The 25,747-nt window shown below is 43.3% G+C and overlaps 1 protein-coding gene across 1 annotated transcript in view; it reads left to right on the top strand.

Moving 5' to 3' along the window:
• Positions 1-25,747, top strand: part of ITGA2 (integrin subunit alpha 2) — a 166,076-nt gene that overhangs the window by 51,260 nt on the left and 89,069 nt on the right. The window contains exons 2-4 of the mRNA XM_089682690.1: positions 11,665-11,788; positions 21,750-21,859; positions 23,658-23,749. Of these exons, the coding sequence (XP_089538816.1) occupies positions 11,665-11,788; positions 21,750-21,859; positions 23,658-23,749 (326 nt within the window). The remainder of the gene's footprint in view (positions 1-11,664; positions 11,789-21,749; positions 21,860-23,657; positions 23,750-25,747) is intronic.

The following is a 25,747-nucleotide window of genomic DNA, read 5'->3' as shown; positions in this document are numbered from 1 at the left end:
GGAACAGTTTGGGCATGGCCCCTTCCTGTTCCAACATGACTGCGCACCAGTGCACAAAGCAATATCCATGAAGACATGGATGAGCGAGTTTGGGGTGGAGGAACTTGACTGGCATGCACAGAGTCCTGACCTCAACCCGATAGAACACCTTTGGGATGAATTAGTGCGGAGACTGCAAGCCAGGCCTTCTCATCCGACATCAGTGCCTGACCTCACAAATGCGCTTCTGGAAGAATGGTCAAACATTCCCATAGACACACTCCTAAACCTTCTGGATTGCCTTCCCAGAAGATGTGAAGCTGTTACAGCTGCAAAAGGTGGGCCAACTCAATATTGAACCCTACAGACTAAGGCTGGCCATACACCATACAGTTTTCTGTCCAATTTCTGCCCAATTTATTTTAGATTTACCTACAACTATGTAGTGCATGGGCCTGCATAATTGGATACAATTGAAAGTGTTGTTTAGGTTTGACCTCCTATTAAATGGTTTTTGGTAAATCTAAAGAAATTTTCTTAAGAAAATTGTATAATATATGGCCAGCTCAAGACTGGGATGGCATTAAAGTTCATGTGTGTGTAAAGTCAGGCATCCCAATTCTTTTGGCAATATAGTGTACTTCATTTCACATTCACAAATGTCCAAATTCATGAATGATTTTAAAAGCACATATAGATCACTGCTGAACAGCAAATGCAGATAATAATGATGAAATGATAAATAATTGATTAAATCAAGCATGTCTATGGCTTCAGCTGCATGGATGAATTCTAGCAGCTCGTTCACACTACTAAAATCATTAGCAATTAATCAGTAGGAGTGGGGATTGATGAACTGACGCAACAAATAGCACCAACCTTCAATGGAGGGGTTTAAAAACTGTCTCCAATTAGAAAGACAAACATAAAATAACATCATTGGGGCTGATAGACCTTTTTGCAAAATTTCAACACACACACAAAAAATAGATGCAGATAGTATCCGTCACAAAGTAAATAGAATGTGATTCATAGAACATAGGTTCATGCCCATCCCACAATGGACGCAGGAAGGGTGTCTCATGCTTGACACATTCCTAGTTTCACATTTACCAGCTGTTGCAGCATAGACATCATTCATGGATCGGAAAGTGAAAAAAGCATACACTACACATTCAGGATATTGTCTGCTTCCTCCTTGGACGACATGAATGGGGCTGTGAAGCAATTCCTGACATGTACACGGTTGCGGCGCCTTAGTGAAGCATTTATGGGGGTTAAACCTGCCAGTGAAAAAGCCTCCTCCTCTCAAACGCCTCTTAAAAGTGATCCGAGTTTGGATCGCTTTTCAGAGGAGAGGTAATCCTTGCCACAAGTGTAAACAAGCTTTTAGCATAGCGGTGGTGACAACTTTTTTTTTCTTTATTTAAAAAAATGTATTAACCACTTAAGCTCTGGAAGATTTTACCACCTTCATGACCAGGCCATTTTTTTGTCATTCTGCACTTCGCTATTTCAAATTGCAATTGTCGTGGAACGCTGTACCCAAATTAAATTTATATCACTTTTTACACAAACAGACCTTTCTTTTGGTGGTATGTGAGCACCGCTGGGTTTTTTATTTTGTAATGTATAAAAATACTGAACATTTTTTTAAAAAAAAACAATATATTTGTAATTTCCACTATAAAACATGTCCAATAAAAGAATTAAAGGAAAACCATTTCATCATAAATTTAGACCAAAATGTATTCTGCTACATGTCTTTGGTGAAAAAAAATCTCAGTACATGTATGTTAATTGGCTTGCATGAAAGTTATAGCATTTACAAACAATGCTATAGATTGGAATTTTTTTTTAATGGCGGTGATCAGCGACTTATAGTGGGACTGTTACAGTGTGGCAGGTAATCTGACACTAACTTACACTGGGTGGTAATGGAGTAAATGACACTGACATCTCAAGTGACACTATTACAGTGATCAGTGATAATACTATACACTTGTACATCTCCCCCTCATTGCTATCATCTCCTTACTACTGCTCTCATCACCTCCCCAAAATGCCTCTTCCACTCCTCCTTCTCATTTTTCTCTCCTCCGTTCCCAAAATCCATTCACTATATCCCTCTGCTCCTCCCAAACACTTGTATATTGTGTCCTCACTGCTTCCTTCGCCCCTCTACGGCACCCACCACCTCCTCCTATTACTCCACTCTCCCACTGACCCGAACACCTCCACTAGTAGTTTCTCACGCTCCTGCACATCCCGCTCCCATGCCACCTTTCTCACCCTTCTCCTCCTCATAACCGCAGGGGACATCTCCCCGAATCCTGGCCCTCCACCACCTCCCTCACCTGCACAACACCCTCCCGCCTCCACATCCCGCTGTAACTCCCGCAACTTAGTATCTATCCCCCTGCTCCCTAAAATCTCCCCCACATTTTCATGTGCATTCCTGAATGCCCGATCGGTGTGCAACAAGCTTACCGCCATCCACGACCTCTTTGTTTCCCGCTCCCTCAACCTCCTAGCGATCACGGAAACCTGGATCCAGCACACTGACTCTACCTCCCCTGCTGCACTCTCCTACGGCGGTCTCACCTGGACCCACTCACCCAGGCCCAACGGTCGTAAAGGTGGTGGGGTTGGTCTGCTCCTGTCACCGCAGAGCACCTTCCGAGTCCTCCCAAACCCCCCCTCCCTATCCTTCTCCTCCTTCGAGGCCCACTGCGTCCGACTATTCTCCCCAACCCCCCTGAAAATTGCTGTGATATACCGGCCTCCTGGATCCATACCCCGCTTCCTGGATGACTTTTCCTCCTGGCTACCCTTCTTCCTCTCCTCTGAGCTACCCACCATCATCCTTGGGGATTTCAACATCCCTGTCAACCTCGACAACTCGGACACATCCCATCTCCTCCACTTAACCTCCTCCTTTGCACTTGCACAATGCATACAATCCACCACCCACTCTGACGGTAATATCCTTGATCTCATCTTCTCCAACCACTGCGCTCCCCACAACCTCACTAACACCCCCTTCCCTCTCTCTGACCACAACCTGATTACCTTCTCTATCTCCTCGTCCTCCAACGCCTACCCCTCCAAATGTCACACTACTACCAGCCGTAACCTCCGCAACCTTAACCCTGCCCCCCATCACTCTGCAGCTGATCAACTCCACGACAGCATCCTCCCCCTGTCCTGCCCCGAGTTGGCTATGAGCACCTACAACAACACGCTCTCAACAGCCCTTGACTCACTAGCGCCTTTAACCACACGCAACATCAGACCCCGACCGCTCCAGCCCTGGCAGACTGATCACACCAAAACCCTCAAACGACACAGTCGTGCCCTGGAGCGACTATGGCGCAAAACCAAATCCCAACAAGCCTTCACCCGCTACAAATCTGCCTTCCACACCTCCACCTCCTCCCTCCACGCAGCCAAACTAGCCTACTTCCTGACCCTCATCAAGGCCCTCTCCTCCAATCCTCGCCGACTCTTCTCCACCTTCAACTCTCTACTCTCGCCACCCCCACCTCCACCCAGCACCTCACTCACTGCCCTTGAGATTGCCAATCACTTCAAAAACAAGATTGACACAATTCGCAAAGACATCGCCGCTACTCACACGCCCTCTCAACCCGTCCCCTCTCACACAGCTACCCCCTCATCCCCCCTCCCCCTCGACATAACCCGCAGGGACTTCGTCGCTGCTCAAACTCCCTCCAACCCCCTTCCCCCTCACTCAGCTACCCCCTCATCACCCCTCTCCCACGGCCCTACCACTGCTCTGACCTCCTCTTCCACCCCACCCTACATTCCTCATACTGAAGCTCCCCCAACACTCCGCACCTTTGACCTTACTACCATCGAGGAAGTCTCCAAGATCCTCTCTGATGCCCGCCTCACCACCTGCCCCCTCGACCCTATCCCCTCACAACTCCTACGACCTCCCTCCCCCTCCATCCTACGCTCCCTCACCCACATCTTCAATCTCTCCCTCTCCTCCGGCACTTTCCCCTCCCCTCTGAAACATGCACACATCACCCCCATACTTAAAAAGCCCTCCCTGGACCCCAATGACCCGAACAACCTCAGACATATCTCCCTGCTCCCATTTACATCTAAACTCCTCGAGCGCCTAGTCTACACACGCCTATGCTCTCACCTCAACGACAACAACCTCCTCGATCCCCTACAGTCCGGCTTCCGTCCCCTACACTCCACCGAAACTGCCTTACTCAAACTATCCAACGACCTGCTAACCGCCAAAGCTAATGGCCATTATTCAGTGCTCCTACTCCTTGACCTCTCTGCGGTCTTCGACACAGTCGACCACCCCCTCCTCCTCAAAAAACTACACTCCCTCGGCCTCAGAGATTCTGCTCTCTCCTGGCTCTCATCCTACCTGTCACAACGCTCTTTCAGCGTTACCTATAATGCTACCACCTCCCCCTCACTCCCCCTCTCTGTTGGGGTCCCTCAAGGCTCTGTCCTCAGGCCCCTTCTCTTCTACACCTCCTCCCTTGGCCAACTCATACACTCTCACGGCTTCAACTACCACCTCTATGCCGACGACACACAAATCTATCTCTCAACCCCCCACCTCACCCCCTCGGTCTCTGCCCGAATCACACACCTGCTGAGCGACATATCAGACTGGATGTCGCTCCACTTCCTTAAACTGAACCTCTCCAAAACCGAGTTTCTTGTCTTCCCCCCAGCCCGCACACCACCCCCATTGACTTCTCTATCACATCCAACAATGCTACCATCAAACCCACCCTGCAGGCCAAAGTACTTGGTGTCATTCTGGACTCCAACCTATCCTTCCAGCCCCAAGTCCAATCTTTAACAAACTCGTGCAGACTCCACCTCCGCAACATCGCCAAAATCCGCACGTTCCTAACCCCAGAAACCACTAAACAGCTCATCCACTCCCTCATCATATCACGACTCGACTACTGCAACTCCCTCCTCACCGGCCTGCCTCGCCGCTGGCTATCCCCGCTTCAGTCAATCCTGAATACGGCTGCCAGACTCATTCACCTTTCCAACCGCTCCATCTCCGCCACCCCCCTCTGCCAATTTCTCCACTGGCTTCCGATTGCGCAACGGATCAAATTCAAAATCCTAACGCTGATGTACAAAGCTGTCCACCATACTGCCCCGAACTACATCACTGACCTAATATCCAAGTACCGCCCAGCACGCACACTCCGCTCCTCACAAGACCTCCTTCTCTCTAGTTCCCTGGTCTCCTCCTCCCATGCCAGCCTCCAGGACTTCTCCAGGGTGTCACCCATCCTCTGGAACTCCCTGCCCCAACCCATCAGATTATCACCTACTCTCCTCTCCTTTAGGTGCACCCTGAAAACCCATCTCTTCAGGGAAGCCTACCCCACCCCCTGCTAACTTGCCGACCTCCTCCACTCTTCCTACCACTCCATCCCCCACAGCTATCTCCTCCTGTGCCACCATCCCCTCCCTCCTAGATTGTAAGCTCGAAAGAGCAGGACCCTCAATCCCCTCATGTTTTACATTGTATTGTTATTGTTCTGTCACATGTTCTGTCCCCCTTTGTAATGTATAGCGCTGAGCGAACTATTGGCGCTTTATAGTAAATACTGTATAATAATAATAATAATAATACACCGTCACTGTAATAATGAAAGGCAATCAAAGGGTAACTGTGTGCCTAAGGCCTCTTTTACAAGGGTGCTCCGTATGTCCATTTTTCATTTGTGCATTTACGGATGAAAAACGGACACCCATGTATTTCTATGGACAAGCGGATGTAAACGGATGATCATCTATTTACATCCATTACTGTCCATATGCGTTAACACCCATTATTTTGAACTAAGGAAACCCCTGTTTTTCTTCCATTAAAAAAACAGACAAACAAAGGCTGTAAATGGACGTAAACGGATGAAAACGAATGTAAACGGGTGTAAACATATGAAAACGTCCGAAAACTGATGTAAACAGACAAAAAATGGATGTAAATGAATGAAAAACTGATGTAAACGGATATAAAACGGATGAATAAAACAGATGTAAACGAATACACGGATGTAAACTGTTTACATCTGTTAATGTCCATATCCATTAATATCCGTTATTTTAAATGGAAGAAAACTATATTTTTGTTCCATTAAAAAAAACTGACAAAAAAGGATGTAAATGAACGCAAACAGATATAAACGGATGAAAATGGATGTAAACGGATGAAAGTGTCCGAAAACTTATGTAAACGGACTAAAAACTGATGTAAATGGTTGAAAACCGGATGTAACTAGATGAAAAACGGAGATAAACGGATGAAAAAATGGATGTAAACTGATGAAAAAACGAATGTAAACTGATGAAAAACTGATGTGAACTGATCTGTTTTTGCTTGGAAAAAACATGACTGAACTGATGAAAAAAAATGTAATGCCCGTGTGAAAGGGGCCTTACAATATTTACTGTGTGCTGTTTCCACTAAGCAATGTGCCTGTTTTTACTCCCTGCTTTACAGGGAGAAAAAAAATGGCACATTGCCGCTGTCTCTAGAGAGCCCTGTATTGTTTACCAACATAGGGCTGTCTCTTGTCATTTGCTCAGCCAATCAGCAGTTCCCAGCTATAAATTATGTGGTGGAGCGAATTGGAACACAGCCAAGGCGGTGGTCTACATGATGCAGCACAGTGGAGCCACTCTGCCGCAGTAAATCTGTGGTAGGCGGTCGCCAACTGGTTCAAATGTCACAAAAATAGCATATCATTCACTTTTGTGTACCTCAATGGTGCGATGAGGAGCAATGCAATGCAGCATGTTTGGATTTTCGATCCATCTATGCCCATTCTCATACAACAAAAGTTAATCCAGCAATCAACTTTTGATGAACAGGATGTTTTTAAAATCTTCATTTGATCAGCTGCTGCAGCCGACTGGTTACAGTGGTGATCAGTGAATTCTGGCAGTGGAGGAGTCTGCACTGTCAGAATACAATAACACAGCTGGGAGGATTCCCCAATCCACTTCTCCTGTATGGATGGAGGAATCCATTTGTTTTTTAAAACAACCCATCTATGGCAAGCTTTACACAACGCACTGCAACCCAGCTGAAGGCGGCACATAGAAAACAATTGTTTGTTTGTTCTGGCATGGAACCTGTATTGATTTATGCAGATCAGCACAGCTCCAGCGAGTCCTGAATGTAAGGCATCATTGTGACTAATATCCTGTGTCTTGAACCCTCTGGAATGTTGTAAATGGTTAACTAGACAAGATTCAAATATTGCATAATCTGTGAACCAAACGTCTGTTTACTAGGAAGCCGGATGTTGCGTGGTTGTGTAGTTCAGTATAGACATAACATAGTGAGTCAGGATGTTATTCACTATCGCATGCCATACAGACATTCAGAAAGTACGCAGCCCAGAAAAAGATAAATACTGAAGTACAGAGTTGTTTAGATTCTTTTCTATTGGGATGTGTGATTTTCAGTTGATTAGACCAAAAGGCCTGACCACACTTCAGCAGCTTCCTTCAATGGTATAGGGGTTAGAACCTCCATCTGTGCCCTTCCGTTCCAGGGACTACTGCTCCCCTCATTTCTTGTCCTGCTAGGCGTTTGCTACAGCGGCAGTCTCACTGACTTTTTCCTTGTCACTCTCTTATTACAGGATGGAGATGCAATGCTATATCTCAGTTGGTGCACAGCATCCTATCTGCATAGTCCATCAAGGATCTATTCATCATTTTTCTCCTGATCCAGTTACTTAAAGTGACATTATAACTCACATCTGGTGGATAGCTATTGCTACATGCTGGCAGGGCTCTGCCATTTATGTTCCAGACAGGGGTTGCCTTATGGATACTCTATAATTCAAGATAATACATCTATATACATATAGCTTTCTGCTCATTACTATCTGCCATTGGACGTTGATTTATATCTCATCAAGGATCACCACGTTATACTTATGGCCTATCATAGGTCTATCATCTACCTTGAGGATTGTGTCTTCTCACAATGAAACAATGATATTTGATTTATGGTTTACCAGTACCAGATACATATCTATGTCCCTATGGTAATTTTTTTTATATCACTCTGCATTTATGATGTACATCCAAGTTGGTCTATTCCAGCCCAAAAATATTGTCTTATGGGCCCCTATTTCCAGCTATTTTGGAGTTTTACATGTCTTTATTATTGATGCATAGTTTGTTTCATATGCTTTCATCTTATAAATATTTCCCCAATGTGTGTACCCCGATGTGCCTTTGCTATTGATGCAAAAGACCTGTGAGTCGTTGCCTCGATAGCATAGTACCACTTATGGCCTGCCATGGTGTCTCTCTTTTTTATTTTAAGGTTGTCTTGTGTATTGTCCACTATTGAGGTGATGGCTATTTGCAGTCTTGGTTCCCTATGCGCAACTTTGCCAATAAAGCATATCTTTGAATACTATTTGAGTATTGCATTTGTTCTCTATGTAACCGCTTTTCTTTGTTAATCTCTTTTCACGGTTTTTGCAGCGAGGTGAAATCTCCCTAAGGTGTCACATACAGCAATAAAAACGTGACATAAATATTTAGACCCCTTTCCAATGAGGTGGACTCCATCCTGATCAGCAGAGAGGCAGCGTCCAAGTTCCCTGCTGGTCAGAGCAGAGCAGGCAGATGACATATCCGTTTCCAGGGGCGGACTGACCATTTGGAAACTCGGGCACTGCCCGAGGGCCCGGGGTCAGTAGGGGGCCCCATGAGATGCCCCTGGTACCTTTTTTATAGGCTTTTTTGAGTTTGGGCAAGGACACAGGGGCCCCATGATCCCCTATTGCCCGGGGGCCCCATGAGTTGTCAATCCACCCCTGTCCGTGTCCACTCAGTTCTGATCTGCTTTATGAGCAGCTAGGTGGATTCCCCTTTGACTTCTTTTTTTTGGGGTATGCTAAAAGAGAAGGTGTACTCAATGAAAATCAGAGATATGAATCACCTGAAGGAACGCATCATGAACAAATGTGCTCCAATTGACAGAAATGTGGAGTTACTACGTTGGGTTCATGTGAATCTTGCAAAGCACATGGAACTTTGCATCACAAATGATGGAAATCACATTTCAGATGTTATTGATTAATATTCCAATAAAATAAAATGTTGCTGAATAATATATGGAAATTTATTGAAAATATGCATTTTGCTTAGGTGTCCAGACTTTAGGGACACCCTGTACAATTCAATACAGGAGGAATCAGAGGGTCCTGCTCATTAGAGCTCACAATTTAAAACATTTGTTTTACCTTCAGTCACTAATAGGTTAAAGGGATTCTAAAGCATCAAGTTTTTTTTATTTACCTTAATACATTCTATGAATTCTGTGTGGATCATGTCCTAGGTGGAAACCAGAACCAGCATGTAGCATGTTAAGCCAAAAACCACATATGAATAAATTGAACCTAGCTTGGATAGTACAGGAAGAATTAACATTTCTATTAGCTTTTTAGTACTGTCTATGTCCCTTTTGGAAACATTCCTCTTACAGCCTGTTTTGGTGACCATAACAGGAAGCAATGGGAAATCTCCAAAATGTGGACTCTTCTCCACACTATCCACAATGAAATTGTGTTTGAAGATCTACTTTTTGAAAGCAATAATAAAAACACATGCAGTAGTGCCCAATATAAGTTACAGCTACTACCTTCATTTCAATTTAGGCCTAACATACATAGGCTTTTTTCATCAGTTTTCCAGTTTCATGTTTGCTGAACAACCAAAAATAACCACAGCTTTCCTATGATGATGAAATATTGTTCATGACCAAGGTTAAAGCTGAATTCCAGGAATTCAGATACTTTGCAAAAAAGTCAAGACATGCTATGAGATAAGTTCAATTAGGTGCATGCCACTTCCTGGACTTATTACGTTTATATATATGATGGGTTTATTGCACTCCCGGGAGGGTGCACTCTGGCTGTGAGAGGAGAGAAGCACACAGAGCAGCTATGCCCCTCTCCACTCTGCTGCCCATTCACAGAAGCCTTTGTATTTTGTGAATGCGTTCACATAATTATTATTAGTTTTATACAGGATTTATATCACGCCAACAGTTTATGCAGAGCTTTACAATATAAAGGGGGACAGTACAATTACAATACAGTTCAAAACAGAAGGAATATGATGGCCCTGCTCATGGGGTTTACAATCTAAAGGAAGGGGGAGGTGGTACAAAAGGTGATAGTTGCAGGGGATGATCTGATGAAGATGACTCAAGTACAGTTCTTAGGTGGAGGTAGGGTAGGCTTCCCCAAATAAGCGAGTTTTCAAAGATGGGGTGGGGGCTGACCAGATATGCTGGGGTAGGGAGTTCCAGAGGATGGGCGAGGTTCTGGAGACGTCTTGAAGGCAAGCATAGGAAGAAGTGGCAAGAGAGCTAGAGAGAGTAAAATGTCTTGGAAGGAGCAGAGCAGATGATTTGGAAGATATTTGCAGGTGTGGTTTTTGATGTAACTAGGGACAGTGTTGTGGATGGCTTTGTATGTTGTGGTTAGTATTTTGAATTTTATACACTGCGCTAGTGGAAGCCAATGAAGGGATTGGCAAAGAGGGGCAGCAGTCGCTGATCGGTTGGTAAGGTGTATGAGTCTGGCAGCAGCATTCATAATAGACTGAAGGAGGGATAGCCTGTGTAATGGTAGACCAGTGAGGAGGGAGTTCCAGTAATCAAGGCGCGATCTAAGTAACGTGTGGTTAAGTTGTATTTGGTGTTGTGAGTCAGGAAGGGGCGAATTCTGTAAATAATGTGGAGGTCAAGGCAGCAGGATTTAGCCAGTAAATGGATGTGGAGCCTGAAGGAGAGGTCAGAGTCTAGGATTACACCTAGCACCCTGGCACGTGGGGAGGGACCAATGGTTGTGCTGTTGATCGTAATGGTGAAGTTATGGGGAGAGGAGCAGGGAGGAGGAAATATTACAAGCTCAGTTTTAGAAAGATTGAGTTTAAGGAAGTGGTGTGACATCCATACTGATATGTTGCTCAGAATATTTGTAATATGTGAGGAGATTGAGGGGGTTAGCTGGGGAGTAGAGAGATGGATTTGAGTGTTGTCAGTGTAGAGATGATAATTGGAAACCATGGGAGGATATCAACTGACCCAGGGACGAGGTGTATGAAAGAGGAGCAGAGGAGTTGGTGTTGTATGTGACGCTAATAGCACGCTGAGAAAGGTAAGAAGAAAACCAAGAAAGAGCAGAGTCACGGAGGCCAAGGGAGTGTAGCGGGTGGTGGACTGTGTCAAAGGCAGCAGAAAGGTCTAAGAGTATGAGTATGGAGTAATTGCCATTGGTTTTAGCAGTTAGTAAGTCATTGGTGAATTTTAGTAAGGCTTCCATGAATGGGTAAAAGGAGGGGAGGGGCAGGCATAGCAGTTCTAGCGACTCTGCTCTTGAAGGAACTGACACCACAGTGAGCAGCATCAGAGCTCCAGAATTTATCTTCCTTGCACAGTTTTTACAAGGTAGCTGAGTTCCTGGAACTCAGCATTAATTTTGTTGGATAAGATTTTGATGGTCCAAGGAAGGAGAAATAGAAGGAGATGTACAACCAAAAATCCAAAAACTGCATATATAACTTAGTACATGTGTTTTACACAATATATTCTCAATATTTCATCATTTCTTGCAGGCATTCTGCTAAAATTCTGCGTGCCATACAACATTGGGCTTTCCAGTAACAAATTACTTTCTGGTCCAAAAAATATACAGTTTGGATATGCCATTCAACAATTTAAAAATTCCGAGGGAAACTGGTAAGATATTTTTTTATTCATTACAATGCATAGATATTCTAAACAAGTCACTTGTTATTCAATTGTGTTCCCATGCATACAAGAAAGTACTCAGTCTAAACCTGGTCAAAAAAATTTGAAATAACATGGTGCAATGTGAGGTAATAAGATTTACACATAACTCTCCCCAAAACTTAGCAGAACTACTATTTTAAACTGACCATACAATTATAGATTTATTTCGCTCACTGAAAGAAACATAACATTCCTTCATCCACACAAATTGCATTGATGGACAAATCCCCCCTACTTGGCTGTTTGTATGGTGTAAATCACTAGCTGTTATACCCGAACATTGCATGCAGCCAATTGGATGCAGGTGCTGTACGGTTGACAGATTTTCATCTCAATTCCTTGGACAAAAGTATTCGGCTTTCGTTGAGCCAGAAGGGCCACCCACTTTTAGGATTTCATCCAATTCCTGTGAATCTGCCAAAATTCTTACAATGTATGACCAACTATAGACAGTTGATTCTTGAACATCTGTCCTCATTTGAAGTTTTCCTTTCAGATATACATTAAAACCGAACTGGACTCTGGAATCTGTGCACAAGAAAAATACCAGTATGGTGGTTTTCCTGCAGTTTATTTGTTCTCTGTAGGATTGACCATTTTGGTAGAGTCAGGGTTTTACTACCTCATGTCAAAGCCTCCAACAAATAGAACAGTGAGCAGCACAATAGTGACATCACAAAATCTCACAAGACTAGCAGTCAGAGGCAACAGTGTCTTAGATCTCACACAGCAGTGCCATACACCATACCAATGTCCTGATCACCACCATGCCAGCACCATGATCACCGCTGTATGCCATGCCAGCACCATGATCACCACCCTATGACATACCAGTACCATGATCACCGACATATGCAATACCAGCACCATGATCACCACCATATGCCATACCGGCATCCTGATCACCACCCTATGCCATACCAGCACCATGATCACCGCCATATGCTATACCAGCACCCTGATCACCACCATATGCCATACCGGCATCCTGATCACCGCCATATGCCATACCAGCATCCTGATCACCACCATATGCCATACCAGCATCCTGATCACCACCATATGCCATACCAGCATCCTGATCACCACCATATGCCATACCAGCATCCTGATCACCGCCATATGCCATACCAGCATCCTGATCACTGCCATATGCCATACCGGCATCCTGATCACTGCCATATGCCATACCGGCATCCTGATCACCGCCATATGCCATACCAGCATCCTGATCACCTCCATATGCCATACCAGCACCATGATCACCGCCATATGCTATACCAGCACCATGATCTCCACCATATGCCATACTGGCATCCTGATCACCGCTATATGCCATACCAGCATCCTGATCACCCCCATATGCCATACCAGCACCCTGATCTCTGCCATATGCCATACCAGTATCCTGATCACCTCCATATGCCATACCAGCATCCTGATCACCCCATATGCCATACATGCATCCTGATCACCGCCATATGCCATACCAGCATCCTGATCACCGCCATATGCCATACAGGCATCCTGATCACCGCCATATGCCATACCAGCACCCTGATCTCTGCCATATGCCATAGTAGCAGCTTGATCACCGCCAGATCTCTGCCATACACAATACCAACCCCGTGATCACTGCCATACTCCATACCAGCATCCTGATTAAGGCAATACCCCATACCATCAATCTGATCAAGTTTTTGATGCGCTTTTGATGCCTTCCCATGGGCCCTGTCATACTGATCAATTTTTCAATTAAAAAAGTGGAAAAAAATGCATCCCTTTAAAATCTATGGAACTCTTCACACCTCAGCATTTTTAAAAGTCCTGCTTGCTGCATTTTTAGGGCATGTTTGGTGCATGTTTAAATGGACATTTCACAATGATGAGTTTTTTAATGCACTTTTGTCCAGGAGTAAAGAGTTTCATTTAAAGGGATCCATTTTCTTCTGCTTTTTTTTAAGTGAACAACTGAAGAAAAACTGATCAGTGTGAAAGCAGTCTAACGATGGCAATCATAGACTACTTTCACATTGATCTGCTGTTTTACGCGTTTGGGGTGTGTTTTTTAAAGCACGTGTGACCGCAGGTGCATTTTTTATGCGCTTTGTCGCATTTTCCATTGATTTTAATGGGAAGGGGTATTTTTGGTGAGGTTTTTTTTACCACGCCAAACCTGCACCAAAAATGCAGCAGGCAGGACTCATGAAAAACGCACTGGACCCGCATCAGATCAGTGTGAAGAGTTCCATAGGAATATATGGTCACACATCCATGGTCAAACACACATGGGCAAATGTGCACAGTTTAGAAGATATTCTAGTGAGCAGCAGCCAGTGACAATGCTGGTGCATGTGCATACCTGTGCCGTTCCTTCAGAGCTCTGAGCCACAGCCGTATCTCCCGCATGCATGCACGGGAGTAAAGTTATTGTGGCTTTGGCTAACTTGGCCACAGCTCAGGAACCCAGAAATAAAGATTGGGTGAAGATGCATGCCTCGGCAGCGCTGGAGGGCTTCGTTTCAAGGTAAGGCTTTCATAATTTGCTAGTATGCTATGCATGCTAGCACATTATGGCTTTACCTTGCAGGGGAAAATCTTTTTTTTATTTTATATTTTTAGGTTTACTACTGCTTTAAAATTAAAAAAGTGATTATAATATTATAGTTTAGTGCCCGATTTGGCTGAACCCTTAGGCTAATTAATACTATAAACACAGAACACAGAATGATTTTGTTTAAATATGAGTTTAAACACTGGCCGTGCTATCATAGTCTTTTTTAAAAACCTGGAATAATATCTCATAATGAGCGTGTTCTAAACATAACCTGGGAGTAATATTCTTATTTTATGATGTCATAAACATAAAGCACCTATTAAATATGGCCATAACACGTGTTCTCATGTGCAATGTATAGTAGTCACTTCCAATACCTACTAATTTATACAGCCTAGACAAAAAAATGTGTCTCAGGAATTATAGACAGCTGAGAAATATAAGGGTATAATACAAAATACAGGGATTAAAACTTAATGATATGGTATTTACAAAAGCTAAAGTGATGGTTAACAAGTTTTTTTCTAAGAGTCAAACTGACTGATGGGATCTGCTTACTTGAGTCCCCACTTCTGCAGACCTGCTATAGCAGCATCGTCCACAATCCCTGTTGAAATTTTATTTTGTCATTAGACTTTAATGTTTGGGAAGGAAGGGGACATGAATGGGGTAAGAAATATCTTTCCAACAATAACCCAAAGATATGTGGAAAGGCTAAACAGGTGACTCAACCCAACAACACTCTGCCTATAGCAGAAATACCACTTTTATGGCTCCTTTACATCAGTCATCTGATTGCTCTTCAAAGGACATTTGACAGTTGATTAGGAGATGGTACCTCCTTACTGACTGTTTTATTGCCTATCAATCCACAAAACCGTGCCTGTCAGGGATCCGGGTATGACCAGAGATGTGTGGACTGACACAGGGAAACAGCAGGCTTCTGGAACACAGGCATAGTCAGGCTGGAGAGGTGGAATGGTCAGGCAGGCCGTAAGGTACCGTCAGGCACCGCCCGGCGGGATCTCTAGTGACCCACAGAACAGGATTCCCCAGGGCGCGGAGTCTAAGCCCCAGTCTGCCTTTTCACCAGAGCCCCTGATGTTGGGGATAGACTTGGTGCAGGACTGAGACCAGGTCGCGGCCCCTGAGTGCACCCAACTGTGGTAGAGGGGCCAGCTGAGGGTATGTACCAGGGGAAAACCTGATGTGAAGGGGCAAGAAGGTTCAGACAGTAGTGACTGGATCTGTGCGGGATGGATGGATGACAGTATGGAGTGTAGCGTAGTCAGACAAGCCGGGTCGGTAACGGTGGAGGCAGATCAGTACAAAGCGGTAGGCAAAGAGTAAACGGGTCACGAGCCAAGGTACAGCAACAGGAGGTCAAACAGCATAGGAGTAGGCAGAAGAATAGTCAGGGACGAGCCAGGAGTCAGAGCAGGAGAAGTCAGCAGAGGTCAGGATCAGGCAGGGTCGGCAACAAATCAGATAGGCAGAGGAACAGGAACACAGGATACAAGGTACAGGGGCTCATGGGAAACATACACCAAGGCCCTGATAACAGCCTGGTCCTGCTTAAATACACCTCTTGCAATCAGCCTCAGGTGATGGCCTGATTGCAGGAGTTAGATTCATGCTGCTGAGAGCACCCGCTGGCCAGCCTTGGTACTGCAGCCCACAAGGCAGGTGAGTCCCACCACCATTGGCGAGTCCATTCCTGACACACGCGCATGCATTACATGTGGTTTTGGGGTGATTTCAGCATGGCCCCATGCAGTGGAATAGGTTGCATTCAGTATTGTCCACAGAATGGGAAGGGGGGATCAGTTTTGCCATGCGCAATGCAAACCATTGGAGCTGAGGCATGTGTACATCCCTGTCTGCTGACTTTGCAGCTTAAGGAGGGCAGTAAAACCACAGCTCAACTGCATAGATAGATAGATCCCCTCAATTGCATAGATAAATTGTGGATAACAAAACTGGAGGTAATTAAGACTTACTCTTAAGTGGCACACAAATAGACAGAGTGCCTGTCCCTGTTCGTAGTGTAGCAGAGTGACATATTCGCCGCTGCTATTCGCTCCTTGTCACTGGTTGCTTTACAGCCGTCAGCCTCCAAACAACCAATGACGCTGCCATGGGTGGAGCCTGATGGAGAAACTGAGACACTGGTTCCCCATCAAGTTTGCACTCGCCTTGTAATTGACAGCAGGCAGTGGAAGGAGGATGTCTATTGCAAGGGCGGACTGACAACTCATGGGGCCCCCGGGCAATAGGGGATCATGGGGCCCCTGTGTCCTTGCCCAAACTCAAAAAAGTCTATGAAAAAGGTACCAAGGGCATCTCATGGGGCCCCCTACTGACCCCGGGCCCTCGGGCAGTGCCCGAGTTTCCAAATGGTCAGTCCATGTAGTTATGTGTTCGGTTTTAAAGGGATGAGGTGGCAACGCTAGGCACATCGGAATTTTAAAAAGAGTGTCTTAGACACTCTATGAATTCCAGGGATATTTCTTTAAATAAATCTCAAAATAACTTCAATCAAAACTGAATTCCAGTGATAACTTGAAGTACTTTTTTATTATTCATTTATAACATCTCTCAAGCAAGAAGAGTAAAGAGAAAAAAAATATATATTAAAAATTAAAAAAAGAAAAACCAGCAAAGTAGTTACAATACCACATTCCAACAACTGGAACACTGGAAACTTAAAGTATAACTAAAGGGAAATCCTTTTTTTTTTAGTTGTGGATAGTGGAGAAGGATTGGAACATCTGTCAGTTTTAATTGCTGTCTGTACCCCCATTAGGGAAATTCCCCCTCTCTGTTTGTCCTGTTTACCATCATCATTCAAAGTGAAAGTAAAAGAAAATCCCACATTTTGGGTTGTTCCCAGAAAAGTAATAGAGTGCAAATCTTTCAATGGGGACACTAGTTCTGGTGACCTGGGGGTTCCCAAGGAATCCCTTTAATTTGCAGGGATTGCCTCTCACTTCCTCTATCGCTATGGGCCGGGAAGTGAAGGGAAATCTCCACAATTGGACACAGATGTAAAAAAAAAATCTGACAGAGGTTATAACCCTCCCTTGCTCTATCCAAAATTTAAAAAAAATGTTTTGCCTGTAGTTTTACTTTAATTTTAACATTGTCCATCAACCTTCAAAAGTATTTTTTTCACAACATTACCTCCCAAACTTGTAGCTCTTAAATATCCATTACAATAGACTGTCTCACACATAAAGACATAGTAGCCATTCTGGCATATTCCAGGGTTGCAGGACTGCCAGATTGGGCTTGTTGACTAGCCACACTTCTATTGCAACTGCAATAAGTATTTTCAAGACACACTAAACTGCCTATGAGTGAGAGAAATCTCTAGCACCAAAAAGGTACATTTTTACCAAAAACCACAAACATTTCTTACAAGCAATATTTTTTTTCTAAAAATGAAAATGGTCATATAAAAAAATCAGGACACCCAAAACTGATAAAACACTTTTTTGGTGAGATCTCTGCATTTGGGCCTTGGGTCTTCACATCTACTTGTTGCTGCAGTATTTACTGGAACCTGCAAAGGGGGACAACACCCAAAATTCCAGTGGACTGAAAAAAAGTCAGGAACTATGGTATGGAGACGTTTCCCCTGGAGTAGTCAATATCTAACAAAATAGATACTGAACCCAGTGCTCCAATGATAGCCAACATTTTTTAGGTGAAGTGAACATTTTAAATAGGTACACTTGGGGGTCTGTTTATAAAAAAATTGTTGTGCGAACACATTAAGCAAGAATCTAGTGGCCATGATGCGGTATTTTCCTGATATACCTTAGTCAGGAGAATACTTTATACTTTGGTTATCATAGAGAATAAACATATTATACACAATATGGTGATTATTAGTGAGGGCTGTGCAAATGCTTAAGGCATTCACACAGCCATGTTGTAGAAATAGACCCCTTTGGGTGTATGCAATCTGACAATTCATTTCAACCTTTATGTATCAACTGATAAGTACCTTAAATCTGTCACTGGTCAGAATAAATGCTTGCATTCATTATTTGCATGCTCTAGAACACTAGTTAAGTAGACTAAATGGCTGCCTGAACTTTGTAGATAGCAGATGTTCTTAAAGGAGTTATTACCATTTATTGACCCTGGCCAGCTTTTGAGGAACTTAAACAAACCGTCCAGACAGGAGTATCTCTTGATGTCCTATAGGCATTTTCCTGTGTTCAGACATTTTAAGGGTCTTTCTCACTGATGTGAATGTTAGACTAAGTCCCCATCTGGGTATCTTTAGCATACATAAAGTCTGCAGGGGTTTTCATTTGAATCACACATTACGTTTTATTGGATTCAGCTGGTTTCAATTTGGTCTCTTTCGTAAAAATTGTTTGACACAAGCATAGGAAGACATGACAATGTTGATCTTGCTACTAGTGTTGTTACATGATGCAGAACTGAACCTACGTAATAAGAGCCAACAGAAGCTGTGGTATGGATTTCTGTATCAAGATCTCTTTCTGCCTTTACCACTGCAAATGAGTATTGTAGAGCAATGTACTACCTATAGCAGCCAATCTTTTATGATTACCGTAGAAAGCAAAGAGGAATTCCGGTCAATTGCTATGAGTTGCTGAAATTCACATATTGCTCACCTTATTAAAGAGTCCAAAATTCCCAAGCTCTATGGGGCTGTAGTGCTGCTTTTCATATTCTCTATCTTATTCAGAGAGTTCTAGCTAAAGGACCTCATGGAATTGGCAGTCACTTTGACAATTCTTGGCAAAGGTGTTATGCTCTCAGCGTTTTCGGGATGTAGAGGGAAAATATGCTGCCAGCACACTTCAATCTTCTTCCAATAAAACCACTTTTATTAGCATATATTCAGCATGTGAGAGAACAGAGTGCAATGTTTTAGAAACACGAATGCTCCCTTCTTCAGGAAAAGGGATATACGTCATAAATGTTACTTTGACTGGTGATGGGATCATTGGTGGTTCTGGACCATTGCACTCTGTTTCAGTGTTAATTTTGACTTTGAACTTCCGAAAATATGAATTGATTTGGAAAAACAAATATATACTCTCCCAAAATAACTAAAACGTTTTGAAAACGTATCATTCTAACATAACAAAAATGACAAAACAAAATTATTTACTTAACAAATGAAACCAAAACTAATTTTTGCATTGTGCACATCTCTGCTCAGGAGCATTGAGAGCAGTCCTGTATGAATGAAGCCAGCAGAAAGTTTGCAGCCTACGTTCATAAACTAGTGCTTATGTACAGATCAATGTATTGTCCTTCCAGGACATACACTATATTGTAAAAAGTATTAGGACACCCCTCCAAATCATTGGATTCAGGTGTTCCAATCACCTCCATGGCCACAGGTGTATTCAAGTGTGGTACCGTGATAGGTTGCCACCTGTGCAATAAGTCCATCCATGAAATTTCCTTGCTACTAAATATTCATGGTCAACTGTTAGTGGTATTATAACAAAGTGGAAGCAACTGGGAACAACAGCAACTCAGCCACAAAGTGATAGGCAACGTAAAATGACAGAACGGGGTCAGAGCATGCTGAAGTGGACAGTGTGAAGAAATCGCCAACTGTCTGCAGAGTCAATAGCCAAATACCTCCAAACGTGTGGCCTTCAGGTTAGCACAACAACAGTGCACAGAAAGCTTCATGGAATGGGTTTCCATGGCCTTATACTGTATTACCAATTACAATGCAGTACAAAGTGCAAAGTGCAAAGTGTTAGATGCAGTGGTGTAAAAAGCACACCGCCATCGGACTCTAAAGCAGTGGAGACATGTTCTCTGGAGTGACAAATCATGCTTCACTATCTGGCAGTCCAATGGATGTGTTTGGGCTTGGCGGTTACCAGGAGAATGGTACTTGCCTGACTGCATTGTGCCAAGTGTAAAGTTTGGTGGAGGGAAGGGGGGGGGTTATGGCATGGGGTTGTTTTTCAGCAGTTGGGCTTGGCCCCTTATTTCCAGTGAAGGTAACTCTTCAGTATATAAGGACATTTTGGATAATTTGTAGATGGCCATTCCTGTTCTAACATAACTGAGTACCAGTGCACAAAGCAAAGTACATAAAGACATGGATGAGGGAGTGTGAGGTGGAGGAACTTGACTGGCCTGCAAGGAGCCCTGACCTCAACCCGATAGAACACCTTTGAGACAAATTAGAGCAGAGACTGCAAGCCAGGCCTTCTCGTCCAACATCAGTGCCTGACCTCACAATTGTGCTTCTGGAAGAATGGTCAAACATTCCCATAGACACACTCCTACACCTTGTGGACGGCCTTCCCAGAAGAGTTGAAGCTGTTATAGCTACAAAGGGTAGACCAACTCAAAATTGAACCCTTCAGACTAAGACTGGGATGCCATTAAAGTTCATGTGCGTGTAAAGGCAGGTGTCCCAATACTTTTGCCAATATAGTGTAGCACTGATGTAATGGCCAGTGGGAGAAACCAGCTGGGAGTGTTGGATTCTAAAGCTTCTTTGCAGAGCGTTTTCTCCTCAGTGCAGTGAAAATCGGTGACATGAGGAACAGAAGAGGTGTGTAATCAATGTGTTTTTTGCAGGGAGGACTGTTTTATTATTTATTTATTATAGGTACTTATATAGCACCATCAATTTACACAGCGCTTTTACATATATCTTGTACATTCACATCAGTCCCTAACTCTCAGAAGGCATACAATCTAAAGTCCCTAACTTACATTCATACATACACATATTAGGGCCAATTTAGACAGGATCAAATTAGCCTACCAGTATGTCTTTGGAGTGTGGGAGGTAACCCGCACAAGCACAAGAAGAACATGCAAACTCTAGGCAGGTGGTGCCGTGGTTGGGATTTGAGCCAACAACCCTAGTACTGCCAGGCCGAAGTGATAACCATTTAGCCACTGTTTTTTTGAGAATTTCTATTTTAGTAACAGGGTTGCTTTAAGGCTCCACTCACATTATCATTTCTGCAAGGTTGCACAATTTTCAGAGCGACTTTGGAGGACAACTTTTGGTGGGACACTCAAAGGATCTACATTTCATCAAAAGTTGCTCGAAAGTAGTGCAGGCACCTTTTCAAAATTGCTGTAAGTCACACCGATCTGAACGGTTGCCATTGAAAAGAATAGCTGCAACTTGTCATGTCCAAAGTTGCATGGCAAATAAGTGTGAATGGAGCCTAAAGGACAACAGAAGGAATCAGGGCGAGTTATAGCACAAACCACTGACTCCTATGTATGATATTCCCACCGGCATACGGTGGAGCATTTATTGAAATGTATTAAAAATAAAAAATGTAACTCTTTTTTTATCCTGTATAGGCTGTTGGTTAGCTCCCCTTGGAGTGGATTTCCAAATAACAGGATGGGGGATGTCTACAAATGTCCAGTCAGCGTGCTATCATCACAATGCAGTAAACTGAGCTTGGCAAGTAAGTCTTATTTATCTTCATTAACATCTAAACCATAATTTCCCTATGACCCCAACAGTCCCTCTTTTGTACATCTCTTTATATCAAGTGAATGTAAATTATTTCTGTTAGTGAAACATGTCCATGTTTATTTATTGTGCTGTAGAATGGTATGTGGCCTTGGGTTTTATCCACAGCAACAATGGTTACAAATGTAAAACAAAAAATCTAGTGACATATAAAAATGGAGATTGAAATACGTGTTGCTAATATAGTTATGTGCTTGTATAAATGACTTGCAAAGCCACATCTACAATATGGATTACATTTCTAGGCATCACAGTTTAGAAGGACATTTGGAGTGGTTTCAGAAGCAACACAATTTAAAGGGATAATAGACTGAATGAGCAGGGGCAGCCCTTGCCATAATGCATAGCATACGTCAACCCCATGTCACTCTTTTGTCCACTGTCCTTATTATACTGCCTTGGAAAAGTTTTCATACCCCTTGAAATTTTCCACATTTTGTGATGTTAGAACCATAAACGTCAATTTATTTTATTGGGATTTTATGTGATAGACCAACACAAAGTGGCACATAATTGTGAAGTGAAAGGAAAATGATAAATGGTTTTCAACATTTTTTACAAATATCTGTGTGCATTTATATTCAGCCCCCCGGAGTCAATACTTCGTAGAACCACCTTTCACTGCAATTACAGCTGCAAGTCTTTTTGGGGATGTCTCTACCAGCTTTGTACATCTAGAGAGGGACATGTTTGCCCGTTCTGCTTTACAAAATAGCACAGGCTCTGTCAGATTGGATGGAGAGCGTCTGTGAACAGAAATTTTCAAGTTTTGCCACAGATTTTCAATTGGATTTAGGTCTAGACTTTGACTGGACCATTCTAACACATGAATATGCTTTGATCTAACCATTCCATTGTAGCTCTGGCTGTATGTTTAGGGTCGTTGTCCTGCTGGAAGGTGAACCTCTGTTCCCCCTCACCAACAATTCAACAGTGCACAAAATAGCCACTGCCCCAGTCTGTAACTGGCCTTCACAGCAAGGAACACATGGAAGGGCAATGCATGTCAAACAAAAGTTCCCAGCTCAACTTTCCAGCCAGCTTGCAAACAAACCGAATTAACCTGTTTAACAGTATGCGTTAAATCAGGGGTTTAATTAGCACACATTTACAAATATCGTGGTGCAGTGACGTGGCTCTGTAGCTTATATATTTCCAAATATATATATTTCGACATGTGTCATCCTTCCATGTGTTCCTTGCTGTGAAAGCCAGTTATAGACTGGGGCAGTGGCCATTTGGTGAGGGGGTGCACTGGACACCCTAGCTGCCATTGTGCTACATGGTGGGTGTCCAGTGCACTCCTGTACCTTTAAAGAGGGGCGGGCTCTCAGGTTCACCTGCCCTTGGCCTATCCTCTAAATACATGTTCCTCTACTATGGGGGCTCTCAAAATTAGTTTTTTTTTCCCGCTGGTAAACACTACTGCTACTAAAAGCTTCTAAAACTCTATGTGTGCATGGACACATAGGATAACATGAAGGGCTGTTTGGGAGCAAAAATAAAAAAATACCTGACGCCCCTTAAAGTGGCTGCAAAAATGCTCTGTGTGTATGAGGCCTAAAGATAAATGACCAAGAAGTGGGAACTCCTACACTGATATCTTAACACTGAACTCCCCAAGAGGTATAAGAAGCTGGCATATGACTTTGACCACCAGGTTCCATGTACAACTGAACTACAACTTTTGGGCAGAATGCCTCTAATGATCTGTTTTCTTTTTTCTACAGGTGCAACTATTATCCCAAATGTAACAGAAGTAAAGGAACAAATGAACCTTGGGCTAACACTAATAAGAAATGAAAATACTGGCGGATTTTTAGTAAGTTCCTAGAAAAAGTAATTTTGTATCATTGTATATTATAATCTAGTCAGTGCATTGCTGTGGTCTGTTTTATATATATATATATATATATATATATATATATATATATATATATATATATGTATATATATATATATATATATATATACTGTTATTATCAAATCAAGTCTATACTTCATTATGACCCAAAGTATGATTGATGCTGAAATAAAAAATCCATGCAGTATACTGTTTAGTCCAATTCTTGCCAGGCCTGAAGGTAGTTTTATTTCCAAGCCACAACATATCTTATGAGCCAGCTATTTCCTCACCTGACACATAATTTGTAGTGGTGGGTGAACTTCCATGACCAATATTTTGGAGTGCTGCTGTTATAGCTGAATGCCATCAAAGCACCCATTCTGTGTGCAGCAGATCCAGAACATGACTCATATGTAGTAAAATTGCTAGAATGTGAAATCTTCCAGGTCCATGGCCACAAATAGACAAAAAGACAGTGGTTTGAAGAAACAGGTGCTCTTGAGTATAAAAGAAGAATCTAAGGAAGACTTCTTGTAAAAAAGAAATTTTTGTAGCTGAACATGAATCTGTAAAACATGATCTTTTGGAGAATTTTTGGGTGCCCTTTTATACTTTTCAATTATTAAAATGACTAAATTGTTGCATTATGCCACATATTATAAATTGTGTCTTTTGGCCATCTCAGCACAGCAGGATAGTATGCTTTGATAAATACATAAGTATGATGGGAGCCCCATAGAAGTCAATGGCAGCACATTAAAATATACTGTATATAACATGCATTTTAATGCAATGGCAGCAAGTATTAGCAAGACTTAATCATTGGCTGTTATTATTATTATTATACAGTATTTATAAAGCGCCAATAGTTTGCTCAGTGCTGTACATTTCAATGGGGGACAGAACAATAACAATACAATACAATGCAAAACATGAGGGGATTGAGGGCCCTGCTCTTTCGAGCTTACAATCTAGGAGGGAAGGGATAGTGGTACAGGAGGAGAAAGTTGTGGGGGATGGAGTGGTAGGAAGAGTGGAGGAGGTCGGCAAGTTAGCAGGGGGTGGGGTAGGCTTCCCTGAAGAGGTGGGTTGTCAGGGTGCACCTAAAGGAAAGGAGAGTAGGTGATAATCTGATGGGTTGGGGCAGGGAGTTCCAGAGGATGGGTGACACCCTGGAGAAGTCCTGGAGGCGGGCATGGGAGGAGGAGACCAGGGAACTAGAGAGAAGGAGGTCTTGTGAGGAGCAGAGTGTGCGTGTTGGGTGGTACTTGGATATTAGGTCAGTGATGTAGTTCGGGGTAGTATGGTGGACAGCTTTGTACGTTAGTGTTAGGATTTTGAATTTGATCCGTTGCGCAATCGGAAGCCAGTGGAGGGATTGGCAGAGGGGGGTGGCGTAAACGGAGCGGTTGGAAAGGTGAATGAGTCTGGCAGCCGTATTCAGGATCGACTGAAGTGGGGATAGCCAGCGGTGAGGCAGGCCAGTAAGGAGGGAGTTGCAGTAGTCGAGTTGTGATATGATGGAGTGGATGAGCTGTTTAGTGGTTTCTGGGGTTAGGAATGTGCAGATTTTGGCGATGTTGCGGGCTGTTAACCCTATCCACTCCCAATTGCCTTGAAATCACTTGCCATGTCAACATTCATGAGAACGCATCTGCATAATATTACAAAACTAAAAAATAAAAAACCTCTACACACATTCATAGATTTTATTGAGCCCTAAATGATTGCTTGTAAAACAGATTTACATTTAATGTTGCTGGAGTTTGCATGTTCTCCCTGGGCCTGCATGGGTTTCCCCAGGGTACCCCGGTTTCCTCCTACACACCAAAGACATGCTGGTAGGTTGCTGGATCCTGTCTAAATTGGCCCTAGTATGTATATGTATGAATGTGAGTTAGAAACCTTATATTGTAAGCTCTTTGAGGGCAGGGACTGATGTGAATGTACAATATTTGTATAGCGCTGTGTAAA

This window comes from Staurois parvus, unplaced genomic scaffold, assembly GCF_062004578.1.
Source record: "Staurois parvus isolate SC_StPar_1 unplaced genomic scaffold, SC_StPar_1.0 ptg000294l, whole genome shotgun sequence".
NCBI classification, from domain to species: domain Eukaryota; kingdom Metazoa; phylum Chordata; class Amphibia; order Anura; family Ranidae; genus Staurois; species Staurois parvus.
This window is presented reverse-complemented; position numbering and strand designations above follow the sequence as displayed.